At 36.1% G+C, this 23,090-nt stretch overlaps 1 protein-coding gene across 1 annotated transcript in view; it reads left to right on the top strand.

Annotated features, from left to right (window-relative positions):
• Positions 1-23,090, top strand: part of agps (alkylglycerone phosphate synthase) — a 56,248-nt gene that overhangs the window by 9,695 nt on the left and 23,463 nt on the right. Inside the window, exons 2-10 of the mRNA XM_042336352.1 lie at positions 5,657-5,746; positions 9,740-9,830; positions 10,289-10,409; positions 10,504-10,578; positions 11,156-11,227; positions 16,175-16,254; positions 18,979-19,059; positions 21,250-21,375; positions 21,655-21,763. Of these exons, the coding sequence (XP_042192286.1) occupies positions 5,657-5,746; positions 9,740-9,830; positions 10,289-10,409; positions 10,504-10,578; positions 11,156-11,227; positions 16,175-16,254; positions 18,979-19,059; positions 21,250-21,375; positions 21,655-21,763 (845 nt within the window). The remainder of the gene's footprint in view (positions 1-5,656; positions 5,747-9,739; positions 9,831-10,288; positions 10,410-10,503; positions 10,579-11,155; positions 11,228-16,174; positions 16,255-18,978; positions 19,060-21,249; positions 21,376-21,654; positions 21,764-23,090) is intronic.

Below are 23,090 nucleotides of genomic sequence, written 5' to 3'. Positions count from 1 at the left end.
CGAATCTGGAATGCATTGCCTGAAAGGGTAGTCGAAGCCAATTCGATAACTACTTTTAAAAACGCGGTGGACGGGTATTTGAAGTGGACAGGTTTGCAGGGTTATGGGGAAAAGGCTGGGGAGTGGGATTGACATTAATTGCTCTATTCAAAGAGCCTCACAGACTCAATGGGCCGAATGGCCACTTTTTGTGCTGTACGATTCTATGATTCTATGATAATTCAGTAGGCGAGATGTGCATGGTATACAGTTGTGAAGAATCATGTACCTTGTAATGTAGCAGGCATTTAATGCATGGACTTAATGTTAGATCAATAGTACTGTACATATCAGTTACAAATGGTTTAATTGATACTCATATGAAACAGGGATTTTGGATTCAAAAATATAGTTGATACCGTGACTAGGTTTCTGAACTGGGAAAGTTCTAAAATGTAGCACAGTATGAAGAAAGAGACATATATTTTATTTATAAACCACTTTGAACATCTATGTGTAGTTTAGTTATTTTGCATTCCTTTTGAATGTAATGGAACTGATGCTTTCTACAAACAGCCAGATGTGCTACAAGCCCTCAAGATTCAAAATGTTCAAATGGCTCTCTACACCTTTAGAGCCAAGAAGCTCTTAGATGATGTGTTGTAACTGTGGAAGGATTTATAGCTATTGGTATGATGTGGTATTTTTCCCATGTATAAATTCTTAACTACATTTTTAGATAAACATGTATATTATAGAAAAAAAGTCAACTGTACTTTCTAAATTACTAGTTTAAAGATTTTAAAAAAAACAGTTCTAGCAGATAATTAATTACTGATCAGAGCATTAAAATATGCCAAGAACCTATTCACTATTGCTCATACTTACATTCCAATGTCTCTACTTTTTACTATTCCAGTTGTTCATTTTCAGTGGTTTTGTTCTGACCTTATTTGCATAGAAGAGTAAGTTTGGCGTTTATATGTTTTATATGTCATGGTGGTATAGCAGAGAACCATCACAAATCTTTTAGGCAATTTTACTGAGATGGCAGTAACAAATAGTACAACACTGCCACCACCTGGATAACGAAAGTGACACAACCACATTGAGTGCTAAGCAGTCTTTTCTATTTTCCTTGTATTTTAAGCATAATAATTTTTGCATTTGATGTAACGTCTTATCTTGTCGAAACATCTTTAACAGAGTTTTCTGTTAAGTATTGTGACTGTATTTATAGGTGTATGGGTTAAGCGAATTTCTGCTTACAATATACTAGAATAGTCATTAAGTGAATGCCATTTTTTAAAAAATATATAATTGATACATTTTGAGGGCTGTACAGTTACCATTCACAGAATTGTGTGTTGAGTTTCGAAATCTTCCATTCAAGTGCTTTGCTGTAATTGGGGGTGAGGTAGGAGAGAGAAGGCTTGCAAAGTCAAATACCTTCTCTCTCCTAAATCAACTTAGTCATAAAAAGGACCCAAGTGTGGTTACAAGTGATGTTCATATGAAATGCTGATGCATTGGAAATGTATTTTTAAAGAGATATAAAATGTTACCGGACCAGTTAACAAGTAGGTCCACCGAACAAAGTGATGTGTTATAGATTGGTAAGATGGAAAATGAAGGCTACAGCATCAGTAATTGCAAAATCGTTGATCTCCAGTGTAAAAGTACTGGTGCAATAGAATAGTTTTTTAAAAAAAAGTAATCATTATATCTTCTATGAATATTGATTTTATTTGAGTAGTTTAGGTGAGAGGGGAATTTACACAAGTTCAATGCATGGCATTGCTATCCCTTCAGTGGTTTAATAGTAATATTCCTTGTATAATAATATCTGAGACGCTGTCCGGCGTGGAGGGCGCTATATGAATCCAAGTCGTTGTTGTTATTTAATATAGTGCCTTATCACATTGTTGAGACGTCTCAAATGAACGGATCATTCTCCCACAGTTCAATTTTTTTCTTATTCTGGTTTCAACACTTCTGGGTCAGGTGGAATATGCAAGGTTATCTTGCTACAAAAAATCACCTTACTGTAAGCTCAGAAGAGTGCATCCTATACCAAGTTGTTCAACATTTCAATTTACCAGAGCTGTTGTCTCTGTAGTTCTTAAATGAGACTGCTCATTGGTGCTGAATAATAGGCAGTTTCCGCTGTGGACTCATGCCCAGTAGAGGACTTGTGCTCAGAAAGGTATCACAGACTTTTAATGATTGGAATCACGTTAACTTTTAAAACTATTCACAATCACAACCTCCATTTCCAATATCGTTTAGTATTGGATTTGTGTAATCTGATTGTTTTACAAACATTCAAATACAGTACTTAACCATTGTGTTGTTGACCACTAATCTCTTAACAGCTGTATCCCGATCCCCTTTGGTTTACCTCCTTATGTTAATACCTTTTGCAGTATTTCTGGTTGATGAAAGGCATAAAAAATTCTATCAAATGTTTAGGCAATTTTAATTGTCTAGTTTCTTAAAGAATTTTGCTTTTTCCTATTTGCCTTCTAATTCCTTTTGTCTGCCTTCATGTCCATCTCAGTTCACTTTCAACGCCAAGATACTATATGGTTGTATACATATTTTTGTTTGTTTCAGTTACAATACAGTTACAATTTTTTTCCTGAAGCTTGCATCCTCTTGGTTTTTAATGGTTTGCAGAGGTTTTTCAGGCACGGAGTCATCTAATTTATAGTTATAAAATACTTTCACCAAAGTATATGTGGGAAGATGGATGCAAGGTTTGATTCGACTGAGTTGTGGCCAAGTTTTAATCTTTCTGTGTTAGATACTGGGCAAACAGATAATCTGGTCAGTGATGTGTTTTTACTTAAGTATGATCATTTTATATTGGGAGAGTAGAGGAGGCATTTTATTGTTGCAGTGGTTGGACATCACCACTGAATGAATACAATACATAATTTGCTTTTTACAACTGGATAAGGATTCTAAAAATGAGATGAGACTGAACAAATAGATGGGAAATTTTGAAATATCATCACTTGAAATAGAATGCTGCGCCCCAACATCCATGACAGTTAGTGGTGTATTTTTTTTAGAAATGTTTTAGTTCTATCATACTAATCACTTGAGGTAATAGGATTTTAACTTCCCGTGTTTGTCTTCCTTGCATTGTTTTACTTCTGTACTGCATGGCGTGTGTTGGTGTGCATGTATATATGCGTGTGTGTTTTGTTTTAAAAATAAACCATAAGCTTGAAGAGAATAACAAATGTCTGTAGTAAGTTTAAGTAAATAATTAATTCACTGTGTTTGGTGTTCATAAATGTTTTTCTCTTGTGGCTTTATTGTATCAGAAACATTGTTATTTACTGTAAAAACTGTTCCTGTAAAAAAATTCCTGTGGTACTTTTTGAAAAGAGAAAGGAGTTTCTCTTGGTTTCCTCGTGAATAATCCTCCATACAAATTGCGCTTTTCATGTCTTTTAGACATCACAAAGCACTTCAGACTATACTGTAAAGTGAATTGACTGTATATTTGTGGGTGAAACGTGGCAGCCAATTGTGCGCAGCAGTGTCCCACAAAGAGTTGTAGATTGAAGTGATCAATCCACTTATTATTGTTTTATTTCTTGAGGGATTATTATCAGGCGTGAGGAGTGAGGAATCTTGCCCAAGGTTTCGCTCTGCCGCGAATCGAACCCAGGTCTCTCGCTTGCTAGGCGAGTGCTCTAACCACTAGGTGTTTTTATTAAAATGCAATTGTTGTTATTATTTCTAAAGATAAGCTTTGTATTGTGTTTCGGGAAGTGTTGTGCTGAATGTGGAGGACCTCTGTGTTAGCTTAGTGAGCAGTTCTAGCATGTATGGTGAAGTAAGTCTCCACTGAGTGCTTTATACTTGTTGAGAGCCGGCTACACTAATTGTCCCAGAGTGATCATTTGGATTTATTTGTCAACAGCAATCTCATTACTCCTTTCTGCTGGCATAACACAAAATCATGGGACACTGCAGAAGTTTTTTTTAGGAAAAAGTGTAACCTATTTTAGATGTTGCTAATCTTGTATTTTGCTGAAGCACACATTCTGGCATATTATCAAGGGAAAAACTGTCCTACTACTTTGTGCAAACACTTCTAAAAAGGAAATGCGTAAAATGTTCATATTGTACTACAGGTAGTAGTTATTACCAAATGGTTTTATTGCTAGTTTGTTTACAGCTACTGAAACTTTGCCATATTTAAAAGTGTACAATGTGATGTAGAAGAAGCCTGTTTTTGAAATTATCAGCTGCACTTAACTTGATATGTAAACAACAGCATTTTCATGGAGTTAAATTATCAAATATATATTTAATGGTTCCATGTCTGGTTTTCAAATATCGGCTGCATGGGGTATTGAATTGTCTTTGAGAAAGTGCGCAATCTGTTCAATGAAAGTGATTCTGCAGAATCTATATTTTCTCCAGCTTTCCGTTGCTCTTGATTTTGAGGTCCTCTGAGCTACATTTTTTTTCACTTTGTATATACTTTTGTCAAAGCAGTTGAAGATGAAGTGCTGTAGCTTGTTAACCATACATCACAAAATCACAAGAGAGGTATGGATGAAGAAGACACTTTGACCCATTCAGTCCCATCCCACAGAACACAAACATTACCATCCTCCCACTACTCCATCAAGCTGCTTCCCAAATGAGACCAGCATCTGGCTTCTTCCAGTCTTTCAGAAAATCAGTATCACACACAATTTCTAGCAGTAATCTGTTAAATGGTTTGTGTACCAAGGCTACTATTGAAAATTAATGTCTCCCTTTACAGGAAGACATGACGCGTTGGTTTTATAATGCATTTGCCAATAACCACTGTAAGGCGATTAGTAAGAATTGTACAGTTTAGTTTGTGGCAACACACTGCTGGACTGCAGCAGATAGATCAACCCATGAAAATGAACCTGGCTCAGTACCTCAACTAGCTGTAAATAAATTATAGATGGGTTCATTAGAGAATGCAAATTATACATCAGGTCAAATCTAATTATTGACCAATGGAATAACAATTTAAAAAACATGGTCATTGCATTGGACCATGATTTTTACTTAATCTGTATCCTCCTCTTCCTCCCCATTCCCCCTTTCCCTATGGAAAAGGATCAGATCGGGTCTTTGTTACGAATTGCTCTATCTTGCTTGATTACAGAAATCCACTGTTTAAATCAAAATGTGGGGTTACTTGAATTAAGTGTTTGGAGGAAGCTTTGCATGACCATTGCCACATAGTTTGTTTTAAGCAGGAAATGTACTAACTGGCAAACAAACCGATGAATAAATCCATTAACTGTCATGAACCATAATAGGCAATGGGAACTGTGCAGTGTTTGCTTGTAACTATGCAGCAATTCCTTTGGCACAGTGCCAGGACTTTAGTGTGTGTAGGGCTGAGGTAACTCTAGCACTAGATGGGGCTATTGTGGGTCAATATGAATGATCTACAGTTGCTATGGACACTGAGTATTGAAAGATGATATGATACTGTATTAGCAAATACAAATATAGTTGGACTATAAATTTCAAGTTTGAAAAAGTTTGCATATTGTTATTTAATCTAATTCATTTTAATTAGAAATGTAACCAGTCTTGATGTTGTGCATGCATTCTGCTTTTGTTTTTTGAGCCGCATTTAAGATTTTGTTTTATCTTTTAGGCAGGAAATCCTCAAATGGAATGGATGGGGATACAGTGACTCCAAATTTACTTTCAATAAGAAGGGACAAGGTGAATTTACAGGCAAACGGTAAGGATTATCTTTTGTGCTTTGCGTTCCAGTATTACAAATTCTACTCTAAAAATTGAGAACACGTATGCAATTGTCTCAATGATGTGGCTTCAGAATAGATATTCATCTTAGCTCTAATAACTTTCCAACATTGTTTCTGTGTGTATACTCTTGTACAATATCCAGGCCTGCATACATATTCTATCAAGAATAATAACAGCAACCTTTTAAAAAAATAATATGCCAATTTATACACTGCAGTCCAAGATAATAATAATCCTTGCATTTGATTTAGTGCTATATCACGTCTTCGAGACGTCTCAAAGCACTTCATAGAATATTCTGTAAAGTGAATTGACTGTACGTTTTGTGGATAGCCCTACCTTATATACCACTGCTCTATTAGCTTGTATATCACAATCTACTATATTACCTTATGTATAATGTTGCTGTATTTGTTATATCACATTTTGTTACTGTTATCTTATATGCTAACTGCTGTCATACTACCTTATATTGTAGCTGTTGCCATATTTATCGTATGTAACATCTACTTAAATAGCAGCTTTCTGTCCTTTGATTTCTGGTTTACATTTAAAGTAAAATGCCAATTTAATGCTATATTTTCCAGAAAACAATGTTTAAAATGTAGTTTAACATTGTGGAATTTCACTTACTACAGTATAAAATGCAAGCCTTTGTTTGGGCTGGAAACATTTAGTTTAAAGCAATTGTTTTTTTCTACAGGAAATTTTCTGGTGTGTTTGACAGCTGTTTTGCTTGACATAGAACAGACACCAGGTTCTCTTCTGATGCCTTCAGAAGGTGACCTCAAGGCACTGATTTCTGCAGTGTTAACATGTAGTGAAAAAACTAAATGGAATAGTGATGACTGGAGCCTTTGAGCTGTAGCAATGCCTGGTGTGATGCTGTTTGGCTAGAGTCATAGTGATTGATTGCAATGTTTAGAACTGCTGTCCTGTAAAATATACACAAGAGAATAGTGTATTTTTTCTATGTAAACTTGAAACTTTGGATTGTTTTCTTAAAGCTAGAGTAAAATAATTGTTTCCTGTCACCTCGATCATAGGGAGTATGCATTGTGTTGCTTGTAACTGTAGGAGAGATCCCTGGCTGGATAAATTAATTCTATCAGTGATTACAGGGAGAAGGATAAATCTTAAAATAAGAAACTACATTGGGTTGTAAGTGATCCCTTCATACATCCCTATAAACTTGAGTTCTGGCAGAGACTAACATACACAATTATTTGCCAAATCATACATGGCCAGCTCTTGTATGTTCCAAGGGATTATTAAACTGTTCGCTATACAGTGTGAAGAAACAGCAATCCAATTATAACTTGCTCATTCAATTATCCAAGATTGTTGAAGCATTGGAAAGGAAACCTATTTTGATCAGTTAGTTCCTGCAATATATTGTATGCTTTGTATTCTAGCATATCGCTTTACAGTCTTTTTGGATAAATACCCTCTTCTCAGTTAGAGGGAGCTGCAACATCTATTTTCTTTCGGAGCCCCTTCAGTCGAAAAGCATACTTTATTTTTGATTCTAAGCAGGCTCTCTGTTATTGAGGCAGTACTTTAGAAGAGCTGTCTGATCTCTGTGTGGATGATTTCAAAAAGTAGATAATTCACCTTATAAATTTAGTTGTCTCATTGTTCTTTTTATATATTTTGTTCTCTATCCTTGCCCAATCTTGGCTGCCTAGTGTATTATTGTTATTATAGTGTATAATTGACTTGTGACAATTTACACCGTGCAGCACATGTACAAGATTTTATGCTACTTTAAGCTAAGGAGGCAGTAGGAGTTTATTCTTGTAGTTTACACGTTCTGACACCAAACAAGATTATAAAAAGTTATCTTGGGTCAGTCTAGGATATTGGTTACACGTGATATACTTTTAAATGCTGCTATTGCACATCTGTATAGCCTTATTATGACCAAATATTGATACTGCTTTTCGAAAGCAGCATTTAAAACACTATTATGTCATTTTTGATTAAGTGGCAGATCGTAAGGGATGGATTATTAATACACAGCATTTTTTGATGGGATCTAGGAACCTATATATGCATTTGTAACTTGTATTGATAGGAATATTTCAATTGATTTTCTGACAGTAAAATCATTTGCTGATGTATATTCTCCTGAATATTCTGCGATTCCAGTTATACCACCACTTTCATTCTAGTAAAGAAATTATATAAAAGGTTTGAAAAACAGTTAATTGTTCTCACCACTTTGTCCCATTTATCATGGTTATAGTGATTTATGAAGAAAATAAAACTTGATTCTTTTGGGATTTTATATATTGTAATATTTATATTCAAGGTGGCAGAAATATATCACCTGGAGCCATAGGTCTACGAGTTCTCCTCCCTCACCCTCTTAGACACATCAACCAGGTGCTCGCCCCTAACTTATCAGTAAAGTGTTTTGAAATATAATTAGAGTTTAGTTTAATTTGTTTAACTACACATATGAAGGACCCTTAATGTCCAATAAAAGGATCTTTTATTGGACAATTTATTAAACTTACCCAGAGGAAATGGGTACCCTTGGTAGTAAATGCTTCAGTGCTATATACATACTAAATGATTTGGGCATAAAGAAATGGCAGTATTTTTGAAAACTAGATTAATTTACATATATGGCAAGTGGTCTTCATTGGGGTGGTGTTTCGTTTAATGTATGTATGTGTGTGTGTTAATTTTTTATAATCTCTGCATTAGTGTTACTATGTGTATACAAGTTTCTAATAGTACAAGTTGATAATAATAATTGCATTTGATAAAGGGTCTTTCACATCGGGAGGGTATCTCAAAGCACTTCACAGCATTTATTGTAAAGTGTGGAGACTGTATTTTGTAGGCGGATGAGGTGCAGCAATGTCGCACAAACAGCCATGAAATGAATGTCCAATTTTATCTGATGGATTTTTGGTTAGGACACCAGGAGAATCTTCCTTAACTTTTTGAATAGTGCCGTGGAATCAATAATAATAATCCTTGCATTTGGTATAGCGCTTTTCACGTCGGGAGGACGTCCCAAAGCACTTCACAGAACACACTGTAAAGTGAATTGACTGTATATTTGTGGGCGAACGCGGCAGCCAATTGTGCACAGCAATGTCCCACAAACAGTCGTAGATTGATAATGACCAATTTATTATTGTTTATTATTGTTTTGTTTTTTGGAGGGATTATTATTAGGCTCTGTGTGGAGTAAGGAAACTTGCCCAAGGTTTCGCCCTCTGCCTGGAATTGAACTCAGGTCTCTCGCTTGCAAAGCGAGTGCTCTAACCACTGAGCTACAGGACTCCACAATAAGAATCCCTTCAGCAGGCAGATGGGAATCTCAATTTAATGTCTCATCCAAAGGATGGCACCTCTGATAATGCAATGCATCCAAAGTACTGCATTGGAGTGTCAGCTTAGACTATAATTATTATTATTATTATTATTATTATGCGAGTTCAAAGTCCTGATTTGGGGCTTGAACCCGCAGCCTTCTGAAATACCAAAATGGCAGTTTACTTACCAAACATTTTCACTTTAAAATGATTTGACTAAAATGCAAGCTTGCCATATATTCTGTTTATTTAATAGCACTAAAATTTGTATTGAGACTGATCAAAATAAAATTGAAACTGAGAAAGTTAGAATTTACAATCCTTCCATATTAATTTTCAAATGAACATCATAATTGGATTCAACTTTTTTTTAATAACTACTCCAAATTATAAAAGCATAAAAATGTTACAAATTTGCTAATAACTTGGCTTGATTTTTTTGCTTAGTTTTTTTCACGCGGAATCACCAAGAAACGCTGTCACAGTGACCATTATCTGTTCTCACAGCTGTTAAACCACATTTAGAACAATAGGTTCTATAGTTAAACAGAAGGATGTGAGTCGAAGTAATGAACTACAAAATGCAGCAGACAGCATTCAGGGGAATTGATGAGTGAAAGTTTTGTGTTCAGGTATCGACATAGTGGTATGATCCTGCCTGGTTTGAAGGAGTGGATGGAAAAATCCTTTGGAGCCAGCTTGGAGCACAGAACAACTCCAAGGGTAAGAAAATTATGCACAGCCATTCTGTAGTGGAATTTCTTTGTCACTGCTCTGCAGATTCTAAGCAACAGATTTCTCATGATTTATTGACCCCTGAAAAAGCAAAGGAAATGTCCAGTCACGGCTCCAGTTTTTTTTAAGAAAAAATCATGTGGCTCATTTTAACAGCTTCCCATTTATCACTTAGTCAAGTACTCTTCTAAAAATATTAAACATTTAACAAAACAGGGCATTTCTTATTGGCTTGTAAAAACATGACTTGTTGCAATGTTCCAATAAATACTTTTTTTTTAGAATGCCCAGAAACACATTCATTTAATAAAATGGGAATATCTCATTTATGCTCGGTAATTATTTTAAGCTTTGATGGGAAATGGTGACTTATTTATGTGCCAGCGAGCCAAACGCGTAATTCGTGGAAACTGGGTTTAATTAATAACTTTTTATGTCCTCTGTAGACGACGCCAAATGTAGATGATCTTCCATTACCTATTCTAAATGAAGAGTATCTCAAGGATCTTAAAGAAGTAGGTGTGCCCTTCTCGCATGATCCAGAGGACAGATTAATAAGAGCCCATGGTAAGACGGTTGACTTTTTTTAGGTGAGAAAATATTCAAATTGATTCTGTCTTCTAAACTGATGATTGATTTTTATTTTTTTCATAAAACGTAGGTCATTGCTTACATGAGATTTTTTCTCTACGTGAAGGGAAATTTGAACGTATTCCAGATGTAGTTGTCTGGCCAAGTAAGTACATTGCATGTGCAATTTTTGTGTGACTTATTTTCATTATTTTATTCAGTAAAACTAGTGGGGAAAAATGTAGTGAGAGAACATATCCAGAAAATACAGCTGTGCTTATCTATTGCATGAGGTCTGTCTAACTCTTTTCTGTGCTTTGTTGCTGAAAAATTAGTGTGCAATAATGTATTTTTTTCTATTTGTTCCTCTGCAAACAAAAATCAGCATTACGTGTCCTTTAGCTTCTCCTTATCCCTTCCTCTTCTGCTAAAGCAATGAAATGTGTTCTGAACATCAAAACCACAATTATTTTGGAACTATCAAGTTGCATGTCATATATGTTGCTTATGTATGTGTGTGTGTGTATATATATATATATATATATTTACCTCGTCCCCCCATCCCACCAAATATTTAGATGCTTTTCCACACAGAGAGTTCGCTCTGACTGTTTTTGCCTATCTGTGTTATCGACATTTGCCACTTAGGGGGAATAGGCAGACTTCCGAACTCTAATAGGGAGTAAATTTGGAAGAGAAGGAATGTGAAAATCAATGTTTTTTTATGGTTGACTATGTTCCAGACTGCCATTCCGATGTGTTGAAGATAGTTGAGCTGGCTACCAAGCACAATGTTTGCATCATTCCATTCGGTGGTAAGTATTTCCAACTTTGTTGCATCTTGGTTGGTGGTAAGCCAACAACGATTTTGAATACTTCTTTTAAATTGTGCTGTAGCTACATTTTAAAAATTGGGGAAAAATATATCCATGCGCAGTGTTCATTTGCTCTGTTGTCAGTATACTGCTTTGAAGAACAATTAGCTGCCACCTACTCTTAGAGAGGCAATTAATAACTGAATTTTCATAACATTGCACGTACTGAATAAGATTGTATGGGGTAAATTGTCTGTGGAATATGTACAATTTTATTGCTGCAGTACAGAAAAGAAATATGAAAACCTTTTTTACAATAGGTACCTATAAATATGACATTTATGTCAGCTTGTCCATGCATACTAACTTGCCTCACTGGTTTTATTTCATCAGACATCCGGTGATTAGGTATTATACCTGTTTAGAAAGTAGTATAGTGCATGACCTTGTGAATATTAATTTTACTTTATAAAAGTGAATTTGAAGAAGGATGCATTCATTTTATAGGAATAATCATCATTTCCCCTATACATTAAGAGATTATTTAGGTGAGTTGGGAAAGTTGCCTGGTTCGGATAGGTGTGTGTTGCGACACTCTTGTTAGTGATTAGCTTAATCAAACCCTTCATTGCTTTTCCCGATCTATATCCTTTTAGCTTGCAGTCGAGATGAAAACTTGGTTCTATTTTTCCATATGTATATGAGCAGAGCTTGTAGTGGTATTGTACTAATTATAATTGGAAGTAGTCTTAACCTTTAATGGACATTTTCTTTTGTCAATACTGTAGTATGTTTTAAACATCAAAAACAAAAGCACTGCTTTTTGTCCTATTTTAATATGCAGTATATCTACTATTTTGTGGCAAATCTGCCCATGCCCTCTTTTCCATTTTCAAATCTATTAATAGTTTCAACATCTTTCCAGTAATGCTTGCATTTTTTTTGGCTTAGCTTTCTATTTACAAAATGCCTTGCTCTAGTTCAGCACTGTAGTTTGGTTTAAAGGAAAATACAGAGTGAGTGCGGGTCAGGGGAAATGATAAATCAAATGGTACAGTTTTTTTAACTCATGAGCACCAAGGGTTTGATTTCAGCTTCAAAACTCAGGAAGCAAATGATGCCCCGCTGGCCCATAGGCTTTAGATCTCATGCAGTCCAGATAAATATGTATGCCATCCAAGCATATCTGTGCACTTTTTCAATTGATCCACATAATATTGAAATAGTGATCCAAGAAAATTATTTCATGGTGTGTATGATATTTTAATTGTAAAGCATAGTATTATCTGAGGCATTTTATGTTAATTTGTATCTAGATTATTTACATGGCTGGTGAAATCCCCGCACTTATATTTCGGAATTTGGCCAGCTTCCTGCATACTACAAAATGGCCGGTTTACTAGGCAGCCAGGACACTTCCTACAAACCGCACTCTATGCCTGGCATGATGTAACGTGACGTGATATGATGATCCAGAGCCATTTTGTGTTGCGTGGGGAGCTGGCTGGTTGTACATTCAAGCAAACCACAAAACAAGCAATGCAGCATTGTACGGGGAGTTTTATAATCTGTGGAACTCTCTCCCTTAATCCCCTCACCTTGCCCCTCTCTCCCCATTTTCACGTCACACTTGAAGACCTTCCTCTTCGATCGTGCCTAAGGACACCTTCTCCCTCCCCCTGGCTTGGCATCAGGCTCCACCACTTTTAAGCACTCTGAGACGCCGTTGGGCGTGAAGGGCGCTATATAAATGCAAGTTGTTGTTATAACAACAACCATGGCGCTTGGAGCTTGAGACTCCCAGCGCCTTGGGACATCCTCCCGACGTGAAAGGCGCTATACAAATGTAATTTTCTATTGTTTAATGGTGGTTCTACTGTAGAAATCCTGGCTTATGAAGAGATTTATAGACATGCCTACAGACTCTGGTCTAATGATAATATATGGGAGTCTTAGTTTTCTGTTATGCAACAGTTGGATTTAGAATTCTGAAAGTTCTCCCATTGCTCTGTCTAATTGCACACAAATATCTTCTCTGCTAAATGTTAATGCAATTAGTCCCAGATTTGGGGGAAATGCCCAAGTTGTGCATTGTAGTGTGCTGCCATCTGTTTGTTTTAATTAGGGTATCCTTTCAAACTTTGGTCGTCAATTCTGCCACCCACAGTAAAAGAACATTCCAGCAGTCTGTAAAATACTGCTGCCATGCAATAAGCAAAATCTTTGCATCTGTAGTCAAAGTGCGAATTAAGCGAACTTACTGTGATTGATGGAGCCTGCAGGGCAAAGTTTATGCAAGCTTGTGGAGAATTCTGACCTGGTGATCAAAAAGGTCTCTGTAGTTGCTATTTAAAAGAAAACGTTCCAGCAAGTTTATGTAAGCGCTATAAATATGGAAACCCTCAAACACAGGTTTTATTAAACAGCCAGAGAACGCCCCTGGATTTAATTTTCAGTGGTATCCATTTTCTTCCTGTTTATACGTTCCTGTGAATAAATCTTTGTGCTTTTTTATCCTTATGCCAGCTTGATTTGTAATAGACAAGAACTTACCAGTGGTTGGAATATTATTCAGAGTTGATAGCAATTGCAAGTCTCTTTCAGCAGGGAGGCAGAGTGCAGAGCTGCGCATGTGTTCATGTTCCATCAGTGTTGTGTTGACTAATAGTACGTCTCTACTAGAAGGACAGTATTCCCATGTCTTCTCTGAATAGAGCCTCAACATAATGCGTAACTCCATCCAGCAGTCTGGTAGGAAACTGAATTTGCTATGTAAAGTGATGGAAAGCAATGTGCCTGAAGCATTGATGATTATTGCATGCACCAGTTTGGGTGCAGATTATTTCAGGTTTAAATGGATCTCTTTGCATAAATTATTTTCAAGTAAGTACAGTGCGAACAGTTTGCAGTTTTAAACCTAATTCAGCTGGAACCTTTACCATAAAGCGCTTTCAATGTTTGCCCTTCCATTCTGAAAATGTAAATGCGAGTGGAAAAATTATTAATTTATATATTCTTTCTCTTGTCATTTTGTGTCTGAAAGTCACCTAAAAGAGCTTCTCTGGTAGCAATATTCTGTCAATGACTGACTCCAGTATTTTTGGGGGTTGGAAGATGCCAGTGATTTGTAAAATTCTATACTAATTGTGTCCAGTAGCAAACACCTTGCAGCCGTGAATTTGAAAAACACAGATATCTCCCATTAAGCAAGTAGAGCAAAAAATGGATGCTAATCATTGCTGTCTATGAACTTACTGGTGCCAACCAAGCAATTCTTTGCTTACTTTCCAACCCAAAATATTCAACCTTAATAAGTAAACTCGTATAGCGATGTTCTTCTTTAGATAATTGGAGTTAACAACAAAAAAACATTACTGATCTGTTGGGTATTTAATTAAAATTGAACTATCAATGCAAAAGATTTGGGGTTAACAGTTTCTATAAATGCCCTCAATGCTCTTACTAAATCATACAAGTTTTGAAGAATCATTTTGTTGCAATGAATAGAACTTTGTTTTATCTGTATTAGTGCACCTGTTAATATAGTTTAATTGGACTACATGTTTTTGAAGAAAAGACCAGTTAATGCTGCCCTTTAAAATCCAGTCCAGGAATCTATACTCATCTGGTTCTTGTGTCTCTGCTGGATACTGAAGTAACAAGTCTGCTTCCTGCAGGCAGTTTAGAATCTGTTGTTCATTAACTGTTAAAAGATTTTGGCTTGCATGCTTTGTTAATGCCTACAGTTTGCCAATTCAGTACTGGTCTGTATAGTTATGCAGCAGTAAGTTCTGTACCCATGAATCATATTAGAGTGGTTGAAGTCTGATTCACTGTTTGAAAAATCTTTGTTTTGGTTACTAGCGAGGCAGTTGTAAGGCTATTTCATCTTCATTTGTCTCCATGTCCCTCAGCTTATTTGATATACCTATCAGACTGGAACGCTTGCATCCTATTACAGATGGATTAGCTCAATCTGTGACGCCATTGGGTTGCACTGCTATGCTCCAATTCAGTCCTGCCGGTGATTGCTATCACTACTCCATTAGCCTTTATCTTTCAAACTTGTTCATATCTTTAGAAGGAACAAGTGGGTGGCTTAGTAATGGTTGGTAAAAGACCGACTCCCTCCTAATTAAACGTTTATAAGTTTGAGACTAAGGACTACATATTGTATATCACTTAAGGTGCTTACCACTTGTTTTGAGAGTCACTTTGGCTAGTTCTCAGCTAGGCTACGTTAAGTAATTCAGCATTGTAGGTGGCAAAACAGCTTTACCAACACAGATTAGCTAACAACTGGATAGTCATGGTGGGTCTGTACCCAATCTGAAGGAGAGAATGAGATGAGTTGAAGAAGTTAGGAGGATTTTTATATAGTCAATATTTATAGTTTTGATAATGGTGTTAAATTTTAGTTATGTTAAAGTTAAGTTACGTGTTGCATGAATATTTCCAGATCTTTATTACCTGCGCCTTCCTTCCTGACAGATTAACGACTTTGGCTTTGGAGGTGCTAGTTTTCCAGTGTGCTAAACCACCACAAAACATTTATAAGTGCACAATAGTCACTTTACTTTTTATGAATTTATATTTTTAGTTCAGCTTTCAGAGGTCTAAAAGAGTCAATTTTATTTTAAATATTTTTAAAAAATCTTCAAGGAATTCACAGACCGTATTTGCATACGTCACTGAGCATCTGTGTTGTGTAATATGCATTTTAATAAAGTGAGTAACATTGGTACTTCGTATACAGCAGAAGTTGCTACAGCTTGCAGTTCTGTCAACACTTTCCCAATATTTCACACGGTGTAGTCGGCAGTCCACGTCCTGCTGAGAACATCTGCACAGAGTTGCCTGGAGACCATCACTGTTAGATGTGTATGAAAGAAGGAAAGGCAGAACTACTATAAAATCAGTCAGTCATTTAATTTCCTTTATTTGCAGGAGGGACAAGTGTTTCCAATGCTCTGGAGTGTCCCGCAGATGAAAACCGAAGCATAATTTCTTTGGATACTTCACAGATGGTATGTAATAACGTTTGTAGGAAAAGACTCCTGGTGGCAATAAAAACTAAAAAAAAATAAACCTTTTTAAGTCTGACTGCAATTATGCTTATTTTAACCAAAGTATCTGCAAGGTTGTTCTTACCTGTGTGTACAGCTGTTCAGATCACAACTTAGTTACAATTTTTTACCTTATTCTGGTGTATTTCCAATGCTTTTAAAGCTATTTAATCTGTGATATACAGATTTGGAGTATAAGATTGGTTTTACACTCAGTGAAAAGTCCACCTTAAAAAAAACTAGGCATTTTGCCCAGTTGTTCATTTATCATCAGCATCTTTATTCATATTAAAATAAAGTGCTAATAAATGCTAACTTTAATATTTATCCACTTTTCCACCAAATCTATCTATGTATTGATCAGAAACAAGTATTTGGCATTCACTATCTGCAGGATGCATCTCATAAATCCATTAAACATTACATCTGAGGTAGTTTCAGTTAAGGAATTTGGATGGTCATGGTATGTAAACATGAGGTTTGTTGCTGGATTAAATTGACAGTCAAAACTAGAAATGCTGTTTTCTATCTTACTCAGCTTCCACTGAGTAAATTTGAGAAAGCAATGCACAGAAGCTGCTGTAAATGTAATATCCCTAGACAAATACTGAAAATTTAAATCACTTGCATCACTGCCTCATCTTTCATTTTCATTTCTTGCATTTAAGCCCTCTGACTGCAACTATCTAACCTACCTCTTGAGCTTGTGAGATTGCATAAACTTACATGTTCTATGAAAATATTGTTGTTAACAGTTGGATTAACTGACTGATGTGTTGTTGAATCTTAGGAAAAACTCTGATTCAATTTCAGTACACTGTTGGTGAATCCTGACGTTAGGCACAATATTGTTAATCATGTCATAAGAAACTCTGTTGAATCAGCGTGGACAAGAATGTTTAATTTGAAAAAAAATAGAATTGTGTAATCTGCTTCACCACCTGAGGTGGAAGAACCTTTTATTGACGAGATTGATGAGGGATCATAAAAAGGTTTATGGTAGTTGAGCAAAGCTTTTCTTAAATAATTGTCTTTCTGAAATGCTTAAACTGCTCTCAGAACTCAGCTATGTGAATGCTGTCACTTTTACATTCCAGCCCATAAATCTTTCTCGGAAAAAAATGAGGACACGGTTTGGTGAGCAGTTTCAAAAGTTAATTAAAGAACCCGAGATGCACTGCAGGGTCACGTGTACTCTAGCTGGTCTTAAATTATATATGAGAAACATTTTCACAGAATTTTTTTTTAAAAAATAAAAATCTAATTCTGCTCAGAAAAGGTATTTCTCTTTTGAATAGTAATTGAATATTTGGATATTTTTCAACTTTTATTGTTTTTTTGAAGTAAAATACACAAATATGTCATGAGTCCCTTCCAGTAATGTCTGTTGGTTTCTGACGCCATGTAGCTTGAAGTAGAATCGGAGAAATTAAGGAAGTCAGATTAATAGCAATCTTAGAACATACCCTCGTCTTGTAACGTTACATTTGATACCTAAAATCACGAGTTTAGCAGAATCCAGTGCCACCTTTCTGTTAAAGTGTAATTGAAACAAAATATTACAGGTGTAGATAAGGATGAGGTTAGGTGTGTAACGGTTCTGTCATGGGCAAAGGGCATACATGCATTTTAGATTATAATGACATCTATCATAGGTAAACAGATTGGCCTAATTTTTCTGCCAATTGGCAAGAATTAAGGCGAGACTAACCAGGACTAGGGGATCCTTTTCAGGTGGTTAAATAGTCAAGATTGTACACATGTGGAGTCCTGCAGCTCAGTGGTTAGAGCACTCGTCTTGTAAGCGAGACACCTGGGTTCAAATCCTGGGAGGGCAAAACCTTGGGCAAGTTTCCTTACTCCACACGCCTAATAATAATCCCTCCAAAAAACAATAATAAATTGGTCATTTTCAATCCACGACTGTTTGTGGGACACTGCTGTGCGCAATTGGCTGCCGCATTTCGCCCACAAATATACAGTCAATTCACTTTACAGTCTATTCTGTGAAGTGCTTTGCAAGGATTATTATTATGTTATTAAAGACAGGCTTGTTTCATCAAATTAACGAATCAATTGGCTAATTAATTTTTAAAATTCAGTTAATCTGTCATTCTGGTAGAATTGCACAGCTGAGCTTCCCCATGGGGAGTGAGAAAAATAAATCTGAGGGTTAGACAACCTCGACTTTGTTTCCACCTTGTATTGACTGATTAGAGAGCAGGATTGTCAGAGACCTTGGGACGGCTTGTATTCCACGTCTGATCCTGAGAATGGGCACAGTAATATGCAGGCAACATAAGCAAAGGAGGAAAGGAGAGTAAAATGACTTAGCTGAGAGGGCTTTTCTTTCACAACATTCAATTTCAATGTGTTGTGTTCAAAATGTACTAACTAATCAGTGACTTATAAACTTATATTAAATAATACAATTAAAGAATGGGAGAGAGATGTGTATGGCTTATTTTCCAACCTTGAATTCTCTGCATTGAATTGGTTGCATTCACTCAATTTTACAATATATCCTGTGAAGCACTTTGGGATGTCCTTACATGAAAGACGCAATAGCATAACCAAGGATTATTATCATTATTGTTATTACTGTTACTGTTAATTAACATAGAGATGTGTTCTTAATCTTTTCATAAAGGGAAGTATTTATTTAAATTTTTATTTAAAAAACAGAATCGAATATTATGGGTTGATGAAAAGAACTTGACGGCTCATGTGGAGGCAGGCATCACTGGACAAGATCTTGAAAGACAGGTAAGATCAAATGGTCTGGTGAGTGCTTGTCGACTTTATACACAATCAGATGATGCACAGGAGTCCATGGGTAACATGTTAAAGATATTGACATACTCTATCCCCCAATCCCTCCGCTTGCCCCCTCCCTCCCCACTTTCAAATCCCACCTAAAGACCTTCCTTTTTGATCATGCTTACGCTCACCTTTCCTCTCCCCCGGCTTAGGGTCAGACTCCATCACTGTTAAGTGCTCCGGGACGCTACCCGGCGTGCAGGTTGCTATATAAATGCAAGGGATATGTCAGGGTTTTGCTTGCTAGATGGCTCTGCATCAAGATACTACTTAAAGAGATTTTACTGTGGACAATTTACAGTTCTCTTCTGCAAAATCCGTTGCAATAAATTGAACTGTGTTTGCAAAGTATAATATTAAAACTAAATGTTAAGTGCTTCATCATTTGGAATTATAAGTTAGAAATATTTTGACACTTCCAATTGAAAGCAAGAATTATCATTTTTTATGCAAAACGTAATAGATCAGATCTTGTTAAAGGTAACATTTGTGTATATTTGGCTTAACTTTTTCAGACACAGCTGTTTTTGTATTTTGCCATTTGGTATTTTTGGTAATCCTAGTCAATAGTGATGTGCAGGATCCAAGAATCATAAATAACGGTTATTTGCAGACACCAATCTACCATAAAGCTGACAAAGTTAAGACTATATAGGCTTAGAAATAAATCCTATTTTTAACATAAATTTCAGGAAGTTTTATCCTGTGGATTAAACTTTTTAGTTCATTAAATGTGACTGGAAAATAACCAGTAGCTTGGAACTGTGAATTTTAATTACAGCAATCTTGGAATTTTTCCAACTGTTCTAGTGAGAACATTTAGCACCTTTTTTATAGTTCGTGTTCACATCTGTTACAAGAGTGAATGATTTTTTTCCAGAACAACATCTTCTTAAGAATTGGACGCTGATTTATATTAAATGTGTAGCCAAGAATAGTCTGAATATTTCTTCACTTATGAAACCATAATTATTCAGCGCTGGATCTGGACGACTTGGCTGCTTGTCCCCTGGTCCCTGTAACTAAAGCACCTCTCCCTGCTCTGGAGCGTCTATAATAGATGGGACTGTCTTGCCTCAAATACCACTTATTTCAGAAGTGAGTAATGGAGCTCGTATAATTATTTTTTTAAGCTCTGTAACTCCTAAGAACACTCAGAAGGGGCAAAACGATTGAAATTCACTATTCATATCCATAGGTGAAAAATACATTTCAATTCCCTACCACAGATTGCTGAAAATGGACCAAGTGCTCGGTTTGATTGGTGGAGATTTTCAATGGGAATGCCTTTTCATTTTATGTTAAACTGAGTCTGTGAGGCAATCGGTTCCATGATGTAATGGTAAATTGTGGTTGGAGCTGATTAGGACCTCGAATTCAATGACCAATTTCTGCTTGGGGGCATTTTAAGATGTGGCCTTGTGTTTAGAGGTAGCTTACTTGATGCAGAATATATTAAAATACTTTCTTAGTCCCATAAATATTAATTCCATTACTGCCTCAATTATGCCTGGTCAGCCATAAAATATTTGTTTCAAGTAGAAACACACAATTTTTACACAGAAATACACAATCGACTTGTGTCCTGATTTTCTGAATTAGTTGAGGAGTAGTAGCCTCAATTGAACATGCATTTCACTTAATATGGTTTCATCTGGAATTTGACAATAATTGAAATTGTTTGTGAAAATGAATGTTCTTTTTGTAGTGCTTATTCAATTTGTTTCCACTAAAGTTATGGTATATCTCTTAAGGGGATATTATTCAGATCTTGAGCTCTACTGAAACCACCAAGAAGTGGTTTTGGAATTGATTTGATGCAGTTTTGTGCACAGATTTCTCTAGTTCCAGATAAGAGTCATTTGGAGTGGGTTACATAACTTCTCACTTTGAATTGCTCTCTGTGACTCCAGTGGTACAAAGGGGCACAAGATTCAAATAACTGGAACTAATCATCCAAATTGCCTGTGCTATTTGTGCGGCCCTTGGCTGGTTCAGCAAAATGAAAGAAATTCTTAATTTGCTGAAGATGCGTCTCCCACCCCTAACGCTCTGAGGTACTGGTTATTTGCAATTCTAGCACAGGAGACGTGCTTTAAAGAACGTATTTCTAAATTGTGTTTTTTGTTATTCAAGCTTGGTGAACAGGGCTATTGTACAGGACATGAACCAGATTCCATGGAGTTCAGCAGCCTGGGAGGCTGGGTAGCTACCAGGGCATCGGGCATGAAAAAGAACATTTATGGTAACATTGAAGATCTGGTGAGTATTTAAAATACTGTAAACTGTATTGCAATGCTGAACTCAACATAATCCATACGTGCAGTTGAAGTTTTCAAGCACATTCCTCACATTCTACCATAGACGTAAGGTGGTCTGAACACGAATTTTAGTAGTTGTTTAAATGACGCTGTACTTTTGCAATATAAAAGCATTCTGAAAAGGGAAAAATAATGCAGAAAATATTTGAAAAATATTTAGTATTTTTATTAACTCCAATTTGAGTATGTAATTTGTCTACCTTAATGTTTTAATTAATAGATTGTGCATATAAAAATGGTTACACCAAGAGGCATAGTCGAGAAAAGCTGTCAAGGTCCACGAATGTCGACTGGTCCCGATATCTACCACTTCATTATGGGATCTGAAGGTGCAGTTTCTGTGCTATGCATTTTTTCAGTTCTGCAGTAATCTTAACAAAGAGAATCCTTAATGTGTAGTGAGCATATTTTTTCAATGATCATTTTGACTTCACAACTTATTTTCCTTGTTCTTCCATTATTTGTTTTTTTTAAAAAAAAGCTCTCCTCCACCGTATTTGGTTTCTTCCAATCTTTCTAAAAGCATTGTGTCTCTTTACCCTGCGTTTTTTTCCCAGCAAGATCTTAAGGTAACAAAGAACAATAATCATGGTATTCATACCACAATCTTAGTTGAATATATTGGTGTTTTCAGTGACTGCACCCTCTTTGAATGACAAGCTTATGGAAATCCATAATATTCCTGGGAAAATGTATGTCTTTAACTCAAAAAACTGTTACATTTTAATTCGGTTTCTAACACTATTTTCATAAGTTATGTTACCATTCATTTTTCTGTAAACAATCATTTGTCACATATGTAACCTCAACTTTATTATCAAACTTCATGCTGATTTCCTTTCATTAATGCAAGGCTCCATTTGAAAATAGTTGCACAGAAGAGTGCTGTTTGTGTGTCTTGTATAAACACTGATGTAGCACCACTACTTAAAATGACTTCCGCTCCTCAGCCTGTCTCTTTCAGTCCATTTGGCTGCATCTGTAAATACTTCCCACTGAATTTCGCTTTGTTCAGTAACTTAGCCTGCTTTTTGCCACTTCAGTTACACAAACTATATTTTATAGACTTTTCTTTAAAATGCCACAGTGTATACATTTGAAATGCTGTTCACAATGAATTTAGGGTGCTGGTTTAAGGTATATAATAATAATCCTTGTATATAATGTTTGATCATTATTTGTACAGTGGAGTCATGTAGCTAGTGGTTAGAGCACTCGCCTTGCAATGAGAGACCTGAGTTCGATTCCCAGGAGGGTGAAACTTGGGCAACTTTCCTTACTCCACACGCTTGATAATAATCCCTCAAGAAAAAAAATAGCAAAGTGAGGCACTTCAATCCACGACTGTTTGTGGGACACTGCTGTGAGCAGTTGGCTGCCGTGTTTCGCCCACAAATATACAATCAATTCACTTTACAGTATATTCTGTGAAGCGCTTTGAGAGGTCTAGAAGACATGAAAAGCGCTATATTAAATGCAAGGATTATTATTATATTTATTATTATTTGTTGTGTGATGCTTCATGTACTGTTAAGTTTAGGGCACTTTGCCGATGTGCTACTTCACACTGCTCAATCAGCAGTCCATGTAAAGTCTAATATAGTGAAAAGCAAAGAAGTTAAGTTCTGCAGCTCTATCTTAATGTCAGTGGCTGGG

The sequence above is a fragment of the Callorhinchus milii genome, unplaced genomic scaffold (genome assembly GCF_018977255.1).
Source record: "Callorhinchus milii isolate IMCB2004 unplaced genomic scaffold, IMCB_Cmil_1.0 Scaffold6, whole genome shotgun sequence".
Taxonomy (NCBI): Eukaryota; Metazoa; Chordata; class Chondrichthyes; order Chimaeriformes; family Callorhinchidae; genus Callorhinchus; species Callorhinchus milii.
This window is presented reverse-complemented; position numbering and strand designations above follow the sequence as displayed.